This window comes from Myotis yumanensis, unplaced genomic scaffold, assembly GCF_028538775.1.
Source record: "Myotis yumanensis isolate MYYU_CA2020_CCGP unplaced genomic scaffold, mMyoYum1.0.hap1 SCAF_19, whole genome shotgun sequence".
In the NCBI taxonomy this organism is placed as follows: domain Eukaryota; kingdom Metazoa; phylum Chordata; class Mammalia; order Chiroptera; family Vespertilionidae; genus Myotis; species Myotis yumanensis.
The window spans coordinates 10,381,949-10,401,901 of record NW_027223770.1 but is presented as its reverse complement, the minus strand read 5'-3'; the positions used below and the strand labels follow the sequence as shown (position 1 = coordinate 10,401,901).

Genomic DNA, 19,953 nt, shown 5'->3' with positions numbered 1-19,953 from the left:
AGACCAAAATAAATTTTCCCTGTTTTACCCTGGAACAAAGTCAGCGATGGGAGAGGCAAGGGCTGCTTCTCTCTGCTTCCAGAAGGGACACTGGCTCTTGGTAGGAACCGGATTATCTTGACCCAGGGTCCCCCAAATGGCTCCACATGATAACGGGGCTGACAGGGGCTGCGTGCTTCCCCAGTGTCCCTGGGCCTCTTGCATTCTCCTGGGCCTTAGACGTGCTCCTGGACTCCTGCCTGCCACCTGAGGGCTGGCCAGACTGCACCTGTCTTTATCCTTCACAATCAGATGGCAGGACAGATCCTGAACTCCGCAGAAAGCTCCATTCCTTTGCTGTCCTTTGAAGCACCCCCCCATCTCCCTCTCATGGTCTCCCCATGACCACACCTGGAAGTCGGCGGTGAGTGAAGCCTGGCAGGTATTTTTGGCTGAGACTGAGGCCCCCAGGGTGAAGAGTGGGTGTGGCCTGGCACGCTCTCGCCTTGTGGGGCTGGCATGTTTTTCCTGCCTCCAATGTTTATCCTTTAATTGACTTTGTGAGTGTGCGGCAAAATTTGTATAACATAAAATTGACCATTTTAAAATTCAGTAGCATTAAGTCTCTTCCCAAGGTTGTGGAACCACCCACCACTATATAGTTCCAGAACATTTTCATCACCCCGAATGGGAGCCCTGTACCCATGAGGCATTCTTCCCTCCCTCCAACCTGTGACAATCACCAGTCTGCTTTCTGTGCCTACGGATTTGCTCCTTCTGGGCATTTCACATAAATGGAATCATACGATACAGAGTCTTTTGTGTCTGGCTTCCCTCACTCAGCTGTAGCCGGTGTCGTTTCCTTCCTTTTCGTGGCTGAGGAGTATTCCAGGGGGTGGATGGACCACATGTTGTTTATCCATTCATCAGAGGATGGACCGCTGGAGTGTGATTTAATCCCTGAAACATGGGACCTGCCCCGGGGACCCAGCACTGTGTAGGCGCCTGGCACATGGTCGGTGCCCAGGAGACATCTGCACCGGGAATGAGGCAGTGGCAGAGATGGGCCCCCACCCCAGCCTCGTGACTCTCAGCTGAGGGCTCTGCCCACCTACCTGAAACCTGTGGGAGCTGAAGAGCTTCTTCACCCTGGTCCTGAAGTCTAGAGGGCGCCTGGGTGTGGAGACAGGGGCCGCAGTTGGCTCAGCAGCTCGGCCCTCTTCCTCTGAAGCTGGTGTTGGCGGCGGCGGCGGCTGCTGCTCCTCCTCCTCCTCCTCTTCCTCCTCCTCCTCTTCTTCATTCTCCCATTTCTTGTAGTTGATGTTCCAGGCATGGTAGTCATCCCCAACGACAGTGAAGTGCTTCAGGAACTTGCTCATCCTCTCGGCGGGAGCCACCTTGGCCCTTCGGGTGACCTTCTGAAGGGAGGGGACAGAGAGTGAGCGCTCGGCGGGGCGGCCTCGGAGCCCGGAGCCCGACCAGACCAGTGGGACCCCACGTCTCTCTGGCGGGGAGCAGGGCCCCAGCTGGGCCACAGGGGTGAGGGCAGTCCCAGAGCTCAGAGCACCGTGCGAGCACAGAGACCGTGAGGTCACAGTGGTTTCTTGTGCTTTTATTTTTGGAATCCAGGCTGTCAGTGTCAGTGAGGCGACAGGAAATGCCAGACCCCATCAGGCCTATCACTGTGGTCTGGTTGGCAGTAACCAACGGAATTGGTACTACAACCCAGTTACAAAATACCCATCACAGGCCCACATCTAAAGATCGGAAGAAGGCCGCATGGTTCAAAGATATCACAACCTGAAAAACCAGAGGCGAGAGTTGCCAGGGGGAGGGGAAAGCCAAAAGTAAAAGTACCCAGAGTTTCATGCCATGGCCAATCAGTCCTTGAAAGGTGAGAAGCAAATGGATTTTTTTCTAGGTTCAGCTGTTTTAAATCCATCGTGTATTTAAAATATATATGTTATTGATTTTTTACAGAGAGGAAGGGAGAGGGATAGAGAGTTAGAAACATTGATGAGAGAGAAACATCGATCAGCTGCCTCCTGCACACTCCCCACCGGGGATATGCACACAACCAAGGCACATGCCCCTGACCGGAATCGAACCTGGGATCCTTCAGTCCGCAGGCCTACGCTCTATCCGCTGAGCCAAACTGGTTAGGGCGATAATACATTTTTTAATAAAGTTTGACAATGAAAACTTTCAGGTATGGATGCAAGAATAGGCAATATGGTCAGTGGAACAGAAGAGAGCCCTAAGCAGAACCTGGATGTGATGGTGGTGGCAGGTTAGATCAGCGGGAAGGGCTGGCGAGGTCAGGACAACTGGCTTTCCCAATAGAAAAGTAAGAAAACAAAAGACCCCCATACAACACAAAGAATAAATTTAGGAGGCATTAGCATTAATGTATGTGTGTGTGTGTGTGTGTGTATATACATATATATGTATATATATGTATTTTTTTAAAACTTTAAAAGTCTTCATGACCTCAAAACAGGGAAAGATTGTTTAAAGAAGACAAAACTGCTCGATCAGCATGGCTCAGTGGTTTAGCATCAGGCTATGACCCAGGAGGTCATGGTTTGATTCCAGGAGGTCACAGTTCGATTCCGGATTGTGGGCCCAATCCCCAGTGTGGGGCGAGCAGGAGGCAGCCGATCAATGATTCTCTCTCATCATTGATGTTTCTATCTCTTTCTCCCTGTTCCTTCCTCTCTGAAATCAATAAAAAAACTAAATATATATATATATATATATATATATATATATATATTACAGTTTTTAATTCTTTCTTGTTTAAAGTATTACATATAGTATTACTTATGTCTCCTTTTCCCCCCATTGACCTCTCCCCGGCTACCCCCACCCCCCAGCAGATTCCCTCACCCCCCTACTGTCTGTGCCCATTGCTTATGCTTATATGCATGCATACAAGTCCTTTGGTTGATCTCTTACCCCCCCCCCCCCACACACACACACCCTCCCCTGCCTTCCCTCTGAAGTTTCATAGTCTATTTGATGCTTCTCTGTTCTGTATCTATTTTTGTTCATCAGTTTGTTCTTCATAAAAATATATTTGTTAAAAAAGAAAACAAAAACACAAAGAAATGGATTGAGTTGACTCATCAAAACTAAAAGCTTTTCTATCTCACAGACACTCCTACAAAGTTAAGACACACACAGATTGGGAGTAAGTATTGCAATGTACTTAATAGACACAGATTTAGCATCCAGAATATATAAAGAAACGTTACTTCAAAAAGATAACTCCATGGAAAACTAGGTAATGGATATTAAGCAAGTCACTTAAGAGAAAACCCAAATGGTCAAGATACTCAACTTCACCAGCACTCAGGAAAATGAGAGGTGACGTAACAATCGCACACCTTTTCACTCCTCAGATTGGCCAGATTTTAAAGTCTACAATAGCAAATGTCGGTGAAGGCGTGAAACAACGGGGTCTGTTGAACACTGAAGATAAAAACAGGCAGTGGCACCACCATTTTTGGAAGCAATATGGCATTGTTTTGTCAAGATGAAGTTGTGTATATCTTTCTTAATGATCTAGTGATTCCATCCCCAGATGGGATCCCCCCAAAACTACCCATATGTGCTCAAATCAATGACATGCTCAAGAATGTTCACCAGAAATGTTCACCTGAATGGTGGGAGATAAATGAATCCTATTTGTGTGATGAAATACTATACAACAGTTAAAATAAATGCCTCTGTATATCACTGAGGACATCTGCATGCACCCGGCCACAGAGATGACCTGGTCGGATCTCCCCATGCTTTCAGTGATGGGGTGGACCATGAGCTGCCAGGGTTTGCTCAAGGTCTCAGGTAACCAGCAGCCGTGCGCTGGAAAATAGGACTGAAGCTCTTTGATCCCAGGCCACTGTTCCTTCCTGTTCTGTGGTGCCTTGTACATTTCTAAGCTCCAAATTCATTAAAAGGACACCACCTCTTTCATAAGCCTTTCCAGAACCCCAATATTTTCTTAAGTGCCCTGAGACTGTGGGGCGAGGTTGCGGGTGATGTGTGTGGAGGGGATGGTGCTCCAAAAGGCTATATATATCCAGGAACCCCTTCGACCCCAGGCTGCCTCCCCCGCCCAGTCTCCCATATTGTTCAAGCACCGTGGGAGCCCCTGATTTGAGACTTCCTCCGATGCTAAGAGGCCCAACGAGAGCTTATAACCTCCCAAGAGTGAACCTTCTGAATCTGGCCCCTTCCAGGATCCTGGGGCCTGCCTGGCTCTCTTCTTCCGACCCTCACTACTCATTTCCTCTTCCGCCGTCTCCCTAGACCAGGCCTTCATCCTCTCACCCAGAAGACTGCAACAGCCTCCTTATCCATCTCTCTCCTTCCACCCAGTTCTTCCAGCACATTCTCCACCCAGCAGCCTGAATGGATTTTTTATAAACCTTCACCTCTGACCATCCCACCTGATCATATCACTGCCCCCTGCTTTTTGCTCTTTGAATAAACATCCAAGATCCTTCCAACGATATACATGGCCCTGCAAGGTTTGATCTCTTCTCCTACCCCACAAACTACCCCTCCAATGGGCCACATTCTCCCCCTCTGGGCCTCCTGAGGGGTCGTCCCTCAACCTGGCATGCTCTTCTCCCCACTGGCATTGCTCACTCTCCTCATGCTGGAAGCCTCAACTGAAATGTCCCTTCCTCAGAGAGGCCCTCCCTGACCCCTCAAATGTAAATCAGACCCCTTCTTAATTTGATAACCCCTCTTTATATGCCTTACCTTTCCTTTGAGAGCCCTTAAAACCATTTCCAGCTAGAAATCTTTTTGTGCAGCTGTTTCTTAGTTCTCTCTCCACACTAGCATTTATGCTCCATCAGGGCAGAGTGTGTGTCCCCAGAGTCTCACATGACACCTGACTTAGAAGCCCACCAAGCGCCTGTTGGCTGAGGGCCCTCGGACCCCGTCTCCCATGTCGGGCTGCGACTCGTCTCAGGCTGGATCCTCCATCACTTGGTTCCCAGGGCTGGCCAAGGGTGGCTACTGGCCATACCTCCCCGCCAAAACCTCCTGTGCTCGTCTGCAGCAGGGGGGAGCCTCCGAGTGCTTTGCAAAAACCACATATTTCACAGAAGAGAAAATTTTTCGTCCTGAAACCTTGCGACCAGTAAAAAGAAGCAACGTTTAGTAATTTGGGATGAAAATATTTACAGCACCCAGCAGAGCAGAAAAGAACTCTGGTTTTAAGTTTGAAAAATCTGTCATTTCAGAAGCAGAAAAGTTCCAGAAAAGGGCAACCATATAGCTCATCACGAAAATGTTGTGGGCCTCTGAAATCCACCACCCACCCTGGACTCCCCGCTCTAGTGCCCCCCACCGCTAGCCTGCCCGGGAGGAAGGACTGACTCAGTGAGTAAGGCAGAGCACCAACCTCAGTGCCTGGCCCGGAGCAGCCGCTCCATAGTGATGGCTATTCTTCTTCAACATCGAAAACTCTCCTCTCCACTGCTCCGCCTTCATCACCGTCCATAAGTATTTCATGTCTTGGCTTCCTGGCCGGCTGCCAGCCTCTGCAACCCCCAGGCTGTTCAGTCTCACAAACTGTTGGATTTCCTTTGTGGCTTAAGCTACATTGAGTTGTTTCTGTCACTTACAAACCCAAAAATCTAGACCAGTAGAGTCCCTGACACTGGAAACCGCCCATCTCCATGCCCCCTGCATTAACCCTTACTGTCCCACTATATCCTGACCCTACTCTCCCTGGGGTCACCTTTAGATCGAAGCCCACAGCTGTGGTTCCCATCTGCTTGACTGTACTGCATCCTGTCACACTGCTGACTCAAATGTTTTTTAAAAATATGTTTTTATTGATTTTGAGAGAGAGAGGAAGGGAGAAGGAGGGGAGAGAGATAGAAAGATCAATGATGAGAGAGAATCATTGATTGGCTGCCTCCTGCATGCCCCCTACTGGGGATCAGCCTGCAACCTGGGCATGTGCCCTGACCGGGAATCAAACCAGTGACCTCTTGGTGCATGGGTCAATGCTCAACCACTGAGCCACACCAGCCAGGCTGGCTCGGTTCTTTTTGACAATCTTGCCTCATGATTTTTCTCCTACGCTGGCCATCCTTCTCAGTGTCCTGTACCACATCTCTTCCTGCCACCTGGAGTCCTTGAGATTCTGACCCTGTCCTAGGGCAGGGTGACCTTCCCCTTTGGTAGTCTCAGCACACCTGTGTTCTCAACGCTGCTCATGTTCAAAGTCTCAGCCAGATGATGGTATGCTGTTTGCTGTGACCCAAACTTCCCTTCCATATCCACTTCTTCCATGAGCCCCCAGGGCTTGGCATCACATCCACTCCGCTGGCCAAGCCCAGAACCAACAGTCATCCCTGGTTCCTCTCTCTCCCTCAAGCTCATCGATATCAATGTAACCTCTTCAACATCGCTCACCCTCCACCTTCTCTTTCCCATCTAACCCTCTCCGATCGACAGGACACCTGCACCAGCCTTCTCATGCGGCCTCCTGACCCCACATTCTTTCTCCACACAGCGGTAGCCAGGATCACCTTTCCCCACTGCCCACCTGGCCATGTCCCTGCTCTCACCTACCCCCCCACCGCCCCGCCCCGCCCCATGCCTGCCCACCACTGCGCTCAGGAAAGGCAGAGCTGCCTGGGTCTCTGGGTCTCCCCAGGCCCTGGTGTTCTTCCAGCCTCTGCCGCACTCAAGCTCCACCGAACACCCCGCGGTTTTGAATAAACCGCGCTGCCTCTTGCTTCTGGGACTTTGCACAGCCTGTCCCCACTGTCTGTCTCACCCCAGTTCTCTTTCAGGCCTTACAAACGTCTCGATGTTACCCCCCTGGGAGGCCTTCTTTAACCGCTGCCTGCTGGCTTAGCGGCCTTCCTCTATTTCCCCACATGCCGCTTACCTGTGAGCACCGTGCCTCTGGTTCTGCCTGTCTCCTGCCAACTCTGGGCAGCCCAGGCTCTTCCTCCCTCCGTCACAGGGAGGGGCTTCATAAATACCTAACAGGCGAGTTAACCAAGAGCTACCCCTCAACGATAATCGAATGGCCGGCCTTCTTTACATGTGACAGGTATTATACCAGAACAATTACTACCTGGGAGAGCCGAGATGGAGAAACACGTTCTCATGAATGTCTATTTTTACAGGCTCTGAAGCTGCTGTCTGTAGGAGGGGAAGTCCCTATGTCACGGTCATCCAACAATCACAGAAAATGGCACTTTTTAAGAAATTCAGCCGATTCCCGATTCCCAGGGCCCAACGTCCTCTTTCCCGTCCCCCTCCCAGAGCTCACTTTTGGGGACTCGATGTGCTTATTCATCCAAACCCCCACCCTAAAAACTCCGAGACACAACAGCAGCGACATCTATTATTACTAATTATTAGTGATGTTATTTGTTATATTAGCGCATCACTAAGTTCCTTAAAGGCTCTATTTCATTTAAAGTCCTAACAACCCTCTGAGGTCAAGGCCATAATTTTGGGTCTAAGTGAGGGAGGAGGCACGTCCGAAGTCACACACTTGGAAAATGGCAGAGCCAGGACCTGCCCCCTGTGCGGGGTGACTCGGAGCCCATGTGCTAGAACACATGACCAAGAAAAAGCCAGGCAGCCAATGACTATATGTACCCCTATATGTCCAACATATGCATAATTGGAATCTCTGAATAAGGAAACCAAAACAATGGAACAGAACAAACAGTTCAAAATATAATTCAAGAAAACATTCCTGGCCCTAACTGGTTTGACTCAGTGGATAGAGCGTCGGCCTGCAGACCGAAGGGTCCCAGGTTCGATTCCAGACAATGGCATGTACCTTGGTTGCGGGCACATCCCCAATGGGGGGGTGTGCAGGAGGCAGCTGATCGTTGTTTCTCTCTCATCGATATTTCTAACTCTCTATCCCTCTCCCTTCCTCTCTGTAAAAAATCAATAAAATATATTTTTTTTTTAAAAAGAAAGAAAACATCCCTGAAATAAAAGACTAAAAAAAAAATACTTTTTTTGTAGGCCAAAATTGGTAAAAATGGACAATTTCATGTGATTCAACCTGTAATATATACTAGTTTGTTTTTTCAATTTCTTACATTGAGAACTTGTTCATGCAGAATTTAAAAAAATGAACAAAAAAGCATCAGTGATAAAACCAGCATATGAACTCAAGTCTACCAGCTCTGTTCTTTCCAAGATGCTCTGCCAATGCGAGGAAGATATGCCAGAAAAGCTAGATTTTTTAAAAAATATATATTTTATTGATTTTTTACAGAGAGGAAGGGAGAGAGATAGAGAGTTAGAAACATCGATGAGAGAGAAACATCGATCAGCCGCCTCCTGCACATCTCCCACTGGGGATGTGCCCGCAACCCAGGTACATGCCCTTGACCGGAATCGAACCTGGGACCCCTCAGTCCGCAGGCCGACGCTCTATCCACCGAGCAAACCGGTTTCGGCAAGAAAAGCTGGATTTTTAAGCAGAAAGAATGATGAGAGTGTAAGAGGCAGAATCAAGGTTCAATGCAATCTTCCCTCCCTTAGCAGATGGGGAAACTGAGGCTCTATAATATGGCAACGGTCAGTTTATCTACAGGCACCTGGGTCTCCTGTCTTCTGGTCCAGGGGTCTTAAAACACACCCAGGCAGGGTCAAAGAAGTTGTCTCCAATCCCAGCCTTTCTCCCTTCCCCCACAGCCCATCCATCACTAAACCCCATGCATTTTAGCATCCAAATGACCCTGGAATTTTTTTAAAATATATTTTTATTGACTTCAGAGAGAAAGAGAGCTAGAAACATCAATGATGAGAGAGGATCATTGATTGGCTGCCTCCTGCACGCCCCCTACTGGGGATCGAGCCCGCAACCTGGGCATGCGCCCTTGACCCGAATCGAACCTGGGACCCTTCAGTCCTCAGGCTGACGCTCTATCCACTGAGCCAAACTGGCTAGGGCCCTGGAATCTGATAACTATGTCTCCCATCTCCTGCCAGGGCCCTGGCCCTGCATCCTCCTCTCAGGGGGAGGATGTACCAGCTCCCACTGCTGCCCCCTTCACTCTCGCATTCTCATCAGCAAACATAACCATGTCACTCCCTGTGCAGAAAAGGCCTGAGGCTATTGTCCGAGAAAGGCCTGCTTGGCCCCTGGTTGGCATCTGGGAAGTGGAGATTTTGGGAGGGTTCATAGAATTCCCTGATAGGAACCGCTCACTGTGCCCACAGTTTGTGTAAACAATGTAGTTTATGTTGCACACCTGCTTGCCTTCTCAGAGTCCACCATTTTTGTAAGGGCTGGACAGAATGCCTATGTGAGCAGCCCCCAATGAAAACCTTGAGTCTCTATCGAGCTTTCCTGGTGGGCAACATCGCGCATGCGGAGTCACAGCTCGTGGCTGGAGGTGTCCGGCACGTCCTGTGTGACTCCAGCTGGAGCCTGGTTTCCTCTGGGCTTCACCCTGGGTGCCTTTGCCCTTTGCTGATTGTAATGTGTGTCCTTTTGCTGTAACAACTCATAGCCATCAGTCAAGCTGTAGGCTGAGTTCTCTGAGCTCTCCTAGCAAAACGTTGAACCTGGGTGATGTTGGGGACCTCTGATACACTCCCTTATTTAAAACACTTCTTGGACTTCCCACTGCTCTTGAAAATAAAGACCAAGTGCCTTCCAGAGGCCCACGCCTATTCTGCATGCTGTGGCCTCCGCCTGCCTATCTGACCTCACTTTCACCACCCTCTCTGCTGGGCCACAATGTACTCTGTAAGCAACACGTTCCTTCAACCACAGGGCCTTTGCAATTTTCCCTTGCCTAAAACTCCAGCCCCTCTTCCACTGTGTCATGTGTCTTCTTTAACCCCCTTCAGGCCCTGGCCAGTTTGGCTCAGTGGATAGAGCATCGTCCCATGGACTGCAGGGTCCAGGTTCGATTCCAGTCAAGGGCGTCAACCTCAGTTGCAGGTTCCATCCCCAACCATGCGGGAGGCAACCAATCGATGTCTCTCACATCGATGTTTCTCTCTCTCTCTCTCTCTCTCTGTCTCTCCCCCTCCTTTCCACTCTCTAAAAATCAATGGAAAAATATCCTCAGGTGAGGATTAACAACAACAACAAAAGAATAACCCCCTTCGGGAGGTCTCTCTCAAGCACCCCAGCTCCAGACCAGATACCTCCCCCGTTGCCCTCACAAAGGGTCCCGCTCTCCGCCCCTGTGGAGTCAGGTCCAGCAGTTCCTGTGACTGTTGGAGTCTGTCATCCCCATCAGGGCAGAGACCAGGTGGGTTCCTGCTCAGGTATGATCCTCTGTGGCTAGAGGACTGCAGGTTCCCACTACAACTACCTGGAGGGTCCCAGCAGCAAGCTCACCCCGCCTGGGCCCTCCCCCCCGCCGCCCCCCCCCCCCCCCAGCCTCTGGGCATCTGTGTTCTGAGGGATGCCTATTTTTAAAATCAGAGAAGTCTTTAAATAAGCGTAACAGTTTTTCCTTCTCTAGGGTGGGGAGGAAGTTTGAGGTTCACGGAAACCACCACCTGTGACGGCTGACCAGTTTGGGGGAGGGGCCACTGGCAGCCCAGGTGCCTCCCCGCCACACCCCCTCCGAGCCTAGCGCTGCAACATTTCTCTCCTTTCCCATTGGGGTCAGGATCCCTCCTTTCTTGATAAGCGTCTGTCAACCCAGCAAGATGATCACGAGGCTGGTGATAATACCTACAGTAGTGGAAATCGTAGTGATTACAACTAGAGTACCTGCCATTTCTGAGTTCCGTGCAAAGCCCTTTATAACACACTGCAAACACTCCATGAAGTGGGGGCGTGAACCTCCATTTACAGACACGGAAACTGGGAACAGAGAGGCCAAGCAACCTGCCCTAGGGTCACACAGCTGGTGAGAAACAGACCTCGTTTTCTGACCCAGGCTGCCTGGCTCAGAGCCCCCTCCTTTTGTTTACAAAAGTATAGAAAGAAAACGAAAGCACAGAAAGAAAAAATATGCAGTGATCCAGATAGAAATGAAGACTTATCGGGAGTGCGAATGAGTCATCGGGGTGACTCTATCCCCCAACGTGTTAGCAATGCTTTGGCCAGGACAGAGTTCAGGGCACCCATCTTCCCTGCCTCACAGTCTACCTGTGGCTCTCAGTCCTGGCTGCACATTGGAAACATAGAAGCTTTAAAGAACTCCGATGCCTGGGCCCCACGCCCCAAGATTGTGATTCAGTCGGTCTGGGGATGGCCTAGGGGTTGAGATCCCCCGTGCGCAGCCCAGGCAGACAACTAGCACCACAAATGAACCCAGAGCCTCCAGAAGCCTCATGAGAAATGAGCCAAAGGGCTACAAGGCTTTCTAAGCACCCCTGGCTCCCAGGTTCCCAAGAGGTGGCGGGTGACACACAATCATCTGAGATGAGGACAGGTCCGCTGATGGGCTGCAAACCCAGCTTATACTCATGATCAAGTCCCTAGCTCCGCCCCCGCCCCCCCGCCCCCCACTCAGTTTAAGTGTTCTTTGTAGTTGGGCACCCTGCCAAGTGCTTTCCATGCACAATCTTATTTCATTCTCACCACAGCTCTAGCAGGGAGTTATTGTTCCCACTTTACAGAACAGGAAAACTGAGGCTTGGAGAGATGGGAAGGGGCAGAGAGGGACTCTGAGCCCCCCTCAGCAGAGCTGGCTACAGCAAACCAGGTCCGAGTCACGGCTAAAAACCCCACCAGTCCCTCCTACAACACAGTTTTCCTCTCAAAAGCAAGGAGAACTGAAAAAATTACAGAGCTCCTAAAGGCAATCCTATTAAAAGGTTTTAAAAAACACAATGAACTCCATAAGATACTGAAAGGAACTGTTCTTTGAATCAGTTAAGAGGCTTATTTGCTGAAGTAGCCCTGACCCAATCGTCCCAGCCCCCCACCATGCCGCAGCGCCAGGCTCTCAAATGGCCCGTGTGATGACACACAAGCTTCTGACCCCCGAGGTCCCCAGGTGTGTCCTTGGTTCTGCATTCCAACCCTCTGCTTCCCCTGCTGTGTCTGTGGCCTAACACCCACCTCACCCCTATGACATGTCCTGGAAGCTTCCTAGCTTCATTCAGGCCCTAACTCATCTAGACTCCCACCCCCAGCTTTACCTGCTACCATTCACCCCAATGAGCAGACTTTTCCCTTAGATCAGCGGTTCTCAACCTGTGGGTCGCGACCCCTTCACAGGGGTCACCTAAGACCATCGGAAAACACATATATAATTACATATTGTTTTTGTGATTAATCACTATGCTTTAATTATGTTCAGTTTGTAACAATGAAATTGGAGGTCACCACAACATGCGGAAACTGTATTAAAGGGTCACGGCATTAAGAAGGTTGAGAACCACTGCCCTAGATCAATTTCTTTCAGTGTTAATACCATGGAAACATGAGCAAAAGGAAATAAATTCACAATAATCCCAACACACCAAATTTATCATCTACTAATCCTATCTACCTATCTCTGCCCCTAATCTATGTCTTTTTAAAATATATATATATATTTTATTGATTTTTCACAGAGAGGAAGGGAGAGGGATAGAGAGTTAGAAACATCGATGAGAGAGAAACATCGATCAGCTGCCTCCTGCACACTCCCCACCGGGGATGTGCCCACAACCAAGGCACATGCCCTTGACCGGAATCGAGCCTGGGACCCTTCAGTCCGCAGGCCGATGCTCTATCCACTGAGCCAAACCGGCCAGGGCTAATCTATGTCTTTTACAATTATAATAAAAGACTACAGATAATGTTGTATCCTCCCCCCGCCAACTAATTATATGCATCAGACTTATTTATACCTTTTTTGTTATATATTTTGTTATATATATGTATATATATCTTTTAAATTTATATATGTATATATATTTTATTGATTTCAGAGAGGAAAGGAGAGGGAGAGAGAGATAGAAACATCAATGATGAGAGAGAATCATTGATTGGCTACCTCCTGCACACTTCCTACTGAGAATCGAGCCCACAACCTGGACATGTGCCCTTGACCAGAATTGAACCTGGGACCCTTCAGCCCACAGGCCAACACTCTATCCACTGAGCCAAACTGGCTAGGACTATTTATACCTTTTTAATGGCACAGAAACCTACCAAGGAAAAACAGCTCTCACAATTGCGTTTTCTGATTGTTCTTCATTTTTAGCATTTTTATCACCAATACTAAAACCACATTTTCTCACATTTTAGCATTTTTGAAATCTGAATGTGTTTTACAATTGACCATTTTCAGCCTTGTGTTGCACTACATCACAGTAAGTGTCGGCACTGTTTCTTCTTCATAGAACCTAATATAATAGTGGGTCTACAATCAACGGTGTCTGATGTGCTAAGAAATATGGTGCCATAAATTGTACTTTTTCCTTTTTATGGGTCATTTCCTTTCCCATAAGTGAGATGAGCAGATTTGATCCTAGACATTTTCATGATTCCTGATACACACCATCATTTTTTCCCCAGAATAGCTGTGTGGCCCTAGCTGGTTTGGCTCATGGCCTGAAGGGTCCCAGGTTTGACTTCGGTCAAGGGCACATGCCAGGGTTGCAGGCTTGATCCCCAGTGTGGGATGTACAGAAGACAGCAGATTAATGATTCTTTCTCATCATTGATGTTTCTATCTCTCTCTCCCTCTCTCCTCCTGTCTGAAATCAATAAAAATATTTTTTTTTAAAAAAGAAAAAAAGAAAAGAATAGCTATGTGAGTTGACCCAGCCCCTCTGTAGATGTAGGAATGAGGCAATTGCATAACCAGCATCGAGCATTTCCACTTGCTTTTTTGTTTGCCTAATTTAATAAGGAACTACAAATGAAGGAAATACGAACTGTTTCCATTTGCCTTTCTCTGATTAATAACAATAACTGGAACTCAGTTATCGTTATAGGCATTTTTCCTCATTCCTGTTAGAAACACCAAACAATGATCTCAAGGCTGGGAGGTCCCAGATGCAACTTACCTTTTCGTCCCGGGCAGACATTTTCCTGTCCTCTCTGGATCTGGAAAATAAGAAAGCATCTGTCCAGATCTGTCCTCCTGCCATCATTTGCCTTAGGATGCAACACTTTCTTACAAATTTTTTAAAAACTTGATTAAGTATCTGAAAGTTGTAAATAATAAAGTTCAAAGGCCACGTACCTAAAAGAATTGATACAGGCACCCAGTCAAATACATACACACAAATATTCATAGCCAAAAGGTAGAAACAACCCAAGTGTCCATTAACATATAAATGGATAATAAAAGATGTTATATCCATACAATGGAATGTCATCCAGCCATAAAAAGAAACGAAATACTTCTGTAATATATATAAATATCGAATCATCGTTATACATCTGAAACTAATAGAATTTTGTATGTCAATTAGACCACAATAAAAAATTAGTTTAAAAAATGAAGTACTGTCTGGCCAGTGTGGCTTAGTGAGCATGACCTATGAACCAGGTCACAGTTTGATTCCTGGTCAGGCCACATGCCTGGGTTACAGGCTCGATCCCCAGTAGGGGGCGTGCAGGAGGCAGCTGATCAATGATTCTCATCATTGATGTTTCTTTCTCTCCCGCTCCCTTTCTCTCTGAAATCAATAAAAAAATATATTTTTTTAAAAGTGAAGTACTGACACATGCTCTGATGCCTACAAACTTCTAAAACATTATGCCAGACACAAAAAATCACATATGACATGATTCCCTTGATATCCAGAATATGCAAATCTGTAGACATAGAAAGCAGATTAGTGGTTGCCAGGGATTGGGGGGTGGGAGGGTGGAGAGGGAAATGAGAAGTGAGAGCTTAATGGGGATGGGGTTTCCTTTTGGGATGATGAAAATGTTCTGGAACTAGATGGAAGTGGTGGTTATACAACACTGTCGATGCACTAAATGCCACTGAATTGTTCACTTTATAGTGCTTAATTTCATGTTATGTGAATTTCACTTCAATTAATAAAACCCCAGACATGTAGATTACAGTGTTGAGATTACTGTGGACAGCAGCAAAGAATCTAAATGTCCACCAACAAGGGGTCTGGTTAAGTCAGTTAAGGTACATCTGAGCAGTGGGAGACCCCAGTGCTGTTAAACCTTCATACATGGATGAGGAAAGATGTGAAAAATATAGTGTCCCCATCACATTATATCAGTGTAGAGTCTGATCCCACCTATGTGAAAAAATTCATATGCATTTTTTACAAGTTTGCAAGGATATAGCCAAATTCCTCACAGTGGTTACTGCTGGAGAGAAAGGGAATGATTAGGGGGTATTTTCCTTCTCTCAGCTTTTGGACAGCCTCAGCTTTTACAATGACTATGTGCTACTTCTTCAAAATTATTTGTAACATAGTGACATATGCATGTAGTAAAAAGTTTAAATAACACAAAAAGACAAGTTTCCTTTCAACCCAATCTTCTCAGAAGCAGCCACTCTTACCACTTTCCTATGTTGCCTTTGCAAGCACATGTATACTTATTCCTCTTCTCTTTCTTTTTTCCTTAAACAAACATGAGCCCCACACTCGGCTCTGAACCTTGCTCATTTCCCTTAAGGGTGTGGCGGACTGAATATTGGCCCCCTGAGGATGCACACATTCTCACCCTATTCCTCGGGACCTGTAAACACGTCCGTCACGTGACCTGGCAAAAGGGACTTTGCAGATGGGATTACCTAAAGGATACTGAGAGCCCCAGTGGGCCCAATGTAACGAGAATCAGACATAGAAGGAGATGTGACCACGGAGGGTTAGGTTGGAGTCAGAGAGAGATTTGAGGATTTTATGCTGCTGCCTTTGAAGATGGAGGGAAGGGGGCATGATCCAAGGAATGCTGGCAGCCGGTAAAGGCAAGGATACAGATTCTCCCCTAGACCCCCAGAAGGAACACAGCCCTGCCAACACCTTGATCTTGGCCAACTGAGACTGATTTTGGACACTGACCCCCAGAACTCTAGGTTGTTTCCCAATCTTTTGCTGCCCCGTGTTCCAATGAATAACCCTGCACACCGTGTGCTACTTTTATCATTTAAAAAATACCATCTTGAAAAAAAATTCACAAAGACTTAAAAAAATAAGGGGTTTCTTTCTCTCCCCACACTTAGAGGCGTTTTTGCTGCTTGATTGGCAGAGCAGTTTCTGCAACCAGCACAGTTTGACTCCATGGGTTCCTGTTCCAGCCCCTGGGGGCCCTCCCTCTACTCTCATGAGATGGGTTCAAGTGGAACCATTACCACAAGTGAAGGTGAAGGGAAGAATGAAGGTGCCCTGCAGATTTCCTCCCTTCACAAGGCAGGAAATAGAACTAGTACATCCGTTGAAAAGGATCCAGCTTCAATAATTCAAGCAACAGAAAATTTAATTAAGCCTATTTTTTCATCATTCACATAGCTTTTATTTATTTATTTTTTTAAAAAATATATTTTATTGATTTTTTACAGAGAGGAAGGGAGAGGGACAGAGAGTTAGAAACATCGATGAGAGAGAAACAACGATCAGCTGCCTCCTGCACACTCCCTACTGGGGATGTGCCCGCAACCAAGGAACATGCCCCTGACCGGGATCGAACCTGGGACCCTTCAGTCCGCAGGCCGACGCTCTATCCATTGAGCCAAACTGGTTAGGGCCAAGCAACAGAAAATTTAAACCTACCATGACCTCCCCATTAAAATAGACAAAACAAATAAAAATGAGAACACCCAATGCTCATAGGACTGTAGAAAAACTTGCACATATTGCTGGGAATAACTTTTTTAAACAGCCACCAGGTGGTAAGTGGCATATGCCTTCAGAATGATCATATTCTTGACGTGACCAGTTTGGGAACTATCTCTCAAAGAAATCCCTTGGTAGCAAAAAAAACAAACAAAACACGTGCAATTTGGACAAAAAGTTGAAAGTGAAGTTGGTATTACGGCTAGAACCTGGAAACAGCACACAGGCCCCACGTTAGGGAAAAGCTCAGGAAGGCAGTGGGCAGTTAGGAGGAATGGCAATGATGAAGTCTGTGTAGAAATGTAGAAAGATTGCTGTTAAGCAATGAGCAGTAGAACTCTGCACGGTTGCACACACTGCTTGCAATCACACATAATGATCAGAACTATGTGGCAGGTACAGTGCTGGGTTCTGAAGAATCCCAAGTGAAGAGGCAAGAAAAAGGTCAGGGCCCAGGAAGGCTGGCATTTGAGCTGGGGAGACAACTGAGGAACCAAGGAAACGCATAAGCAAGGTAACATCACCCAGGGCTGAGCATTGGAAGGAAAAACAGTAATGCATCCGAGAGCAGGCGAGCGTGGCCTCTGCAGTGGGGTGGGTGGTCAGGGCAGACTTCTGAGTCTTTTATGGTGGTCCCTGAATTGCAAGGAGACCAGTCACAAGAACATGGCAGGGAAGAACATTTCCAGGAGGAGGAGGAGGAGCACGTGCAAAGGCCCTGAGAGAGCAGAGAACTCAGCATCTCCGAGGAGAGAAGTGTGGCTACAATGGGCAGCGGAGTGAGAGAAGAATCAAGACTCAAGCAGGCGGGATCAATGCTGAGGACCTGGGGGTGGGAATGGTCAAATACAGAACGTGCCGAGGGATAGAAGCTGCTGTGGGCCTAGATGTCAGGACGAGGAGAAGAGCAGGTATGGGAGCAAGAAAACTCTGGGCTTCCTCCTTCTTGCTCAACCAGTGGTGGGGGAGGGCTTGGGGAATGCAGAGCAGTTCTGGAATTGTGTAAGCGGCAGCCTAAAGATTTCAAACACCTGCGCCTACCAGCCTTCCCTCCAAAGGGTCAGAGCAGGGAGAAGTTGCCACCCCAGCCTTGGTCTTACTCAAGAAGCTTCAGCTGCTGGCGGGGTTGTCCGGAAACCCTGCAGATCTCAGATAGCTCTGACCGACCTCAGGTTAAAGATATGCTCTCAGAGGGACAGCGATGGGGATGGAGGGGGTTACAGCTTGGTCCAGGCACTAGGCTTCACACCAATCATCTCTCATTTAATCTTCTCAGCCATCCTGAGAGGCAGGCACCATGCTAACCCCGTAGGACACAGAAGGAAACCGAGGCACGGAGAGGTGAGGTCCCATGGCTAAGTCCACAAGAGCCCCCTGTGCCCCGAGGAGGTGCTGAGTAAAGGCCTGGGAGTTCCTGGAGGGCGCTTGCCCTGCTTCCCACCACTCCTGGAGTTAACCTGGCGCCAACCACCATGCTTACTTCTCAAACCCCTCACCCAGGCGAAGCATGTGCTGCTCTGGGGGTTCTTCCTGCAGGGACAGGCTGGCTGGCTCATTTCCTCCGCCTCCTGGGATACACCCCCTCCCCCCCCACTGCCTCTCCCCTCCACTTCTCTCCCTGCAGCCCAGGTGGGAGTCAGGGCAGGGACGAGGAATACATGGATTTAGGGGTTCACACCAACCTGGGTGTAAGTCCTGGCTCTGCCTCCTTTGTGACCCCAGGCAGGTGGCTTGGCCTCTTTGAATCTCCGCTTCTTCACCTGTGAGAGGGAGATAAGGATGGTACCCCCTCACCTGTTGCTGCTGCCTGGCCTGTGACCAAGTGAAGGCACCTGTTCCAAACTCCAGACAAAAGGGCAGCTCTTCTGCCAACACCCTCACTTCCAAGGGGGGGTAGCTGGGGACAAGAGGGACTCCTCCCAGGTCCTGTGAGTGTCCTCTCCTGTCCTCCCCTCCTGACTCTAGGAGCCCTGGGCAAGGCAGGGGTTCCAGGGCGGAAATCACTGCCCGCCCCACGCGCTGGGAAACGCTAGAACTGCGGGCAGCTGAGGGCGGCCTGGATCCCCGGGGTCCCAGCAGGAAGGCGGGGGTCCCGCTCTCCTCGAGGACTCGGGCTGGGGCGCAGAGAGAAGGGGCTGCGCATCGAGAGGGGGCGCGTCCCGCCCCGGAGCACTGACCTTGCAGTCCGCTCGCCGCGGCCACCGCTGCAAATACGAGCGCGGCTCCAGCCCGGCCACCCCGCCCTCCCTTCCTCCCGCCCCCTCCCGGCCCCTCCGGCCCGCCCGCCAACTCAGTCCCGTCTCCGCCTCTGGCTCCGTGGTCCTACCTAGGCTAAGCCTGTCTGTCGGTCTCCCTCTAGTTCTCTAGCTCCCCGCCCCCCGCCCCGGCGCGCCCCTCCCGCTCCGCAGGCCCGAGCTGGCCGGGGGCTCCCGCAGCCCCGCAGAAGCACCAGGCCCCGCCCGCGGAGCCAACCCCGAATCACGAGAGTCCTGGTCCCAAGAGCCTGCGGGAAGGGGTGGGAGGAGGGAACCACTAACTTCCTCCGGCGGGATGTGGGGCGGGGGATGTGATGGGGGGCGGATCCATCCCCTTCCCCACCACACACACTCGGTAAACTGGCCTGGCTTCTGGCATCCTCCCACCCCACACCCCTAATTACTTAGGGGTGACCCTAAGTGGCCTTACTTGTCCCTGCACAGTATCTGCTATATTGAGGGAGAGGAGGGTGGCCAGCCTAGAAGCTGTCAGGATGGCCCTGGATGGGGCTGACGCTGGAGGTAAAAAGGGGGTGCCCGGCTCCAGGGCTGATATTGGCAGGAGTAGGGGGCCTTCCTGCCTGCAGGCCTTGCTCAGGCCAACTGCTCCTCACCTTCCAGGCCCAGCTGTAGCCCCTCCCTGTGGGCCCTCCTTCGTCCAGGCTTCCCCAGGACTCGGTTTATACCTGATTTCACTGCTCACACTGCAATCAGTTGTTCCATTAGCCCCGGTCTTCCCCAAAAGGCCACTTGTTCCAAACTTCCAAGGGCAGGAGCCGGCTATCTTCTACACACCTCCCTGCTTGGGTAGGAGGCGTCTCAACTCCCTGGAGTTGAATTAGTTTCCCACCACTGCTGTAACAGCTTCTGTAACAAGTTACCACAAACCTAATGGCCTAAAATAACACATTTATTTTTACCCTGGCCAATGTGGTTCAGAGGGTTGGAGCTTCATCTCATATACTGAAAGGCTTTGGGTTCG

General features: G+C 49.2%; 1 protein-coding gene across 3 annotated transcripts in view; it reads right to left on the bottom strand.

Annotated features, from left to right (window-relative positions):
- HVCN1 (hydrogen voltage gated channel 1) overlaps nt 1–19,731 on the bottom strand; it is a 29,810-nt gene extending 10,079 nt beyond the window's left edge. The window contains exons 1-4 of one of the 3 annotated variants that reach the window (XM_070400275.1): nt 19,658–19,731; nt 18,399–18,476; nt 13,972–14,011; nt 1,095–1,397 (exon numbers count right to left, since the gene is read on the bottom strand). In XM_070400275.1, the coding sequence (XP_070256376.1) occupies nt 1,095–1,397; nt 13,972–13,992 (324 nt within the window). In that variant the 5' untranslated portion in view covers nt 13,993–14,011; nt 18,399–18,476; nt 19,658–19,731. Of the gene's footprint in view, nt 1–1,094; nt 1,398–13,971; nt 14,012–18,398; nt 18,477–18,893; nt 18,950–19,042; nt 19,080–19,657 lie in introns of those variants that run through there. The other 2 variants (XM_070400274.1, XM_070400276.1) reach the window with 2 other exon arrangements.
- Between the last annotated feature and the right edge of the window lie 222 nt (nt 19,732–19,953).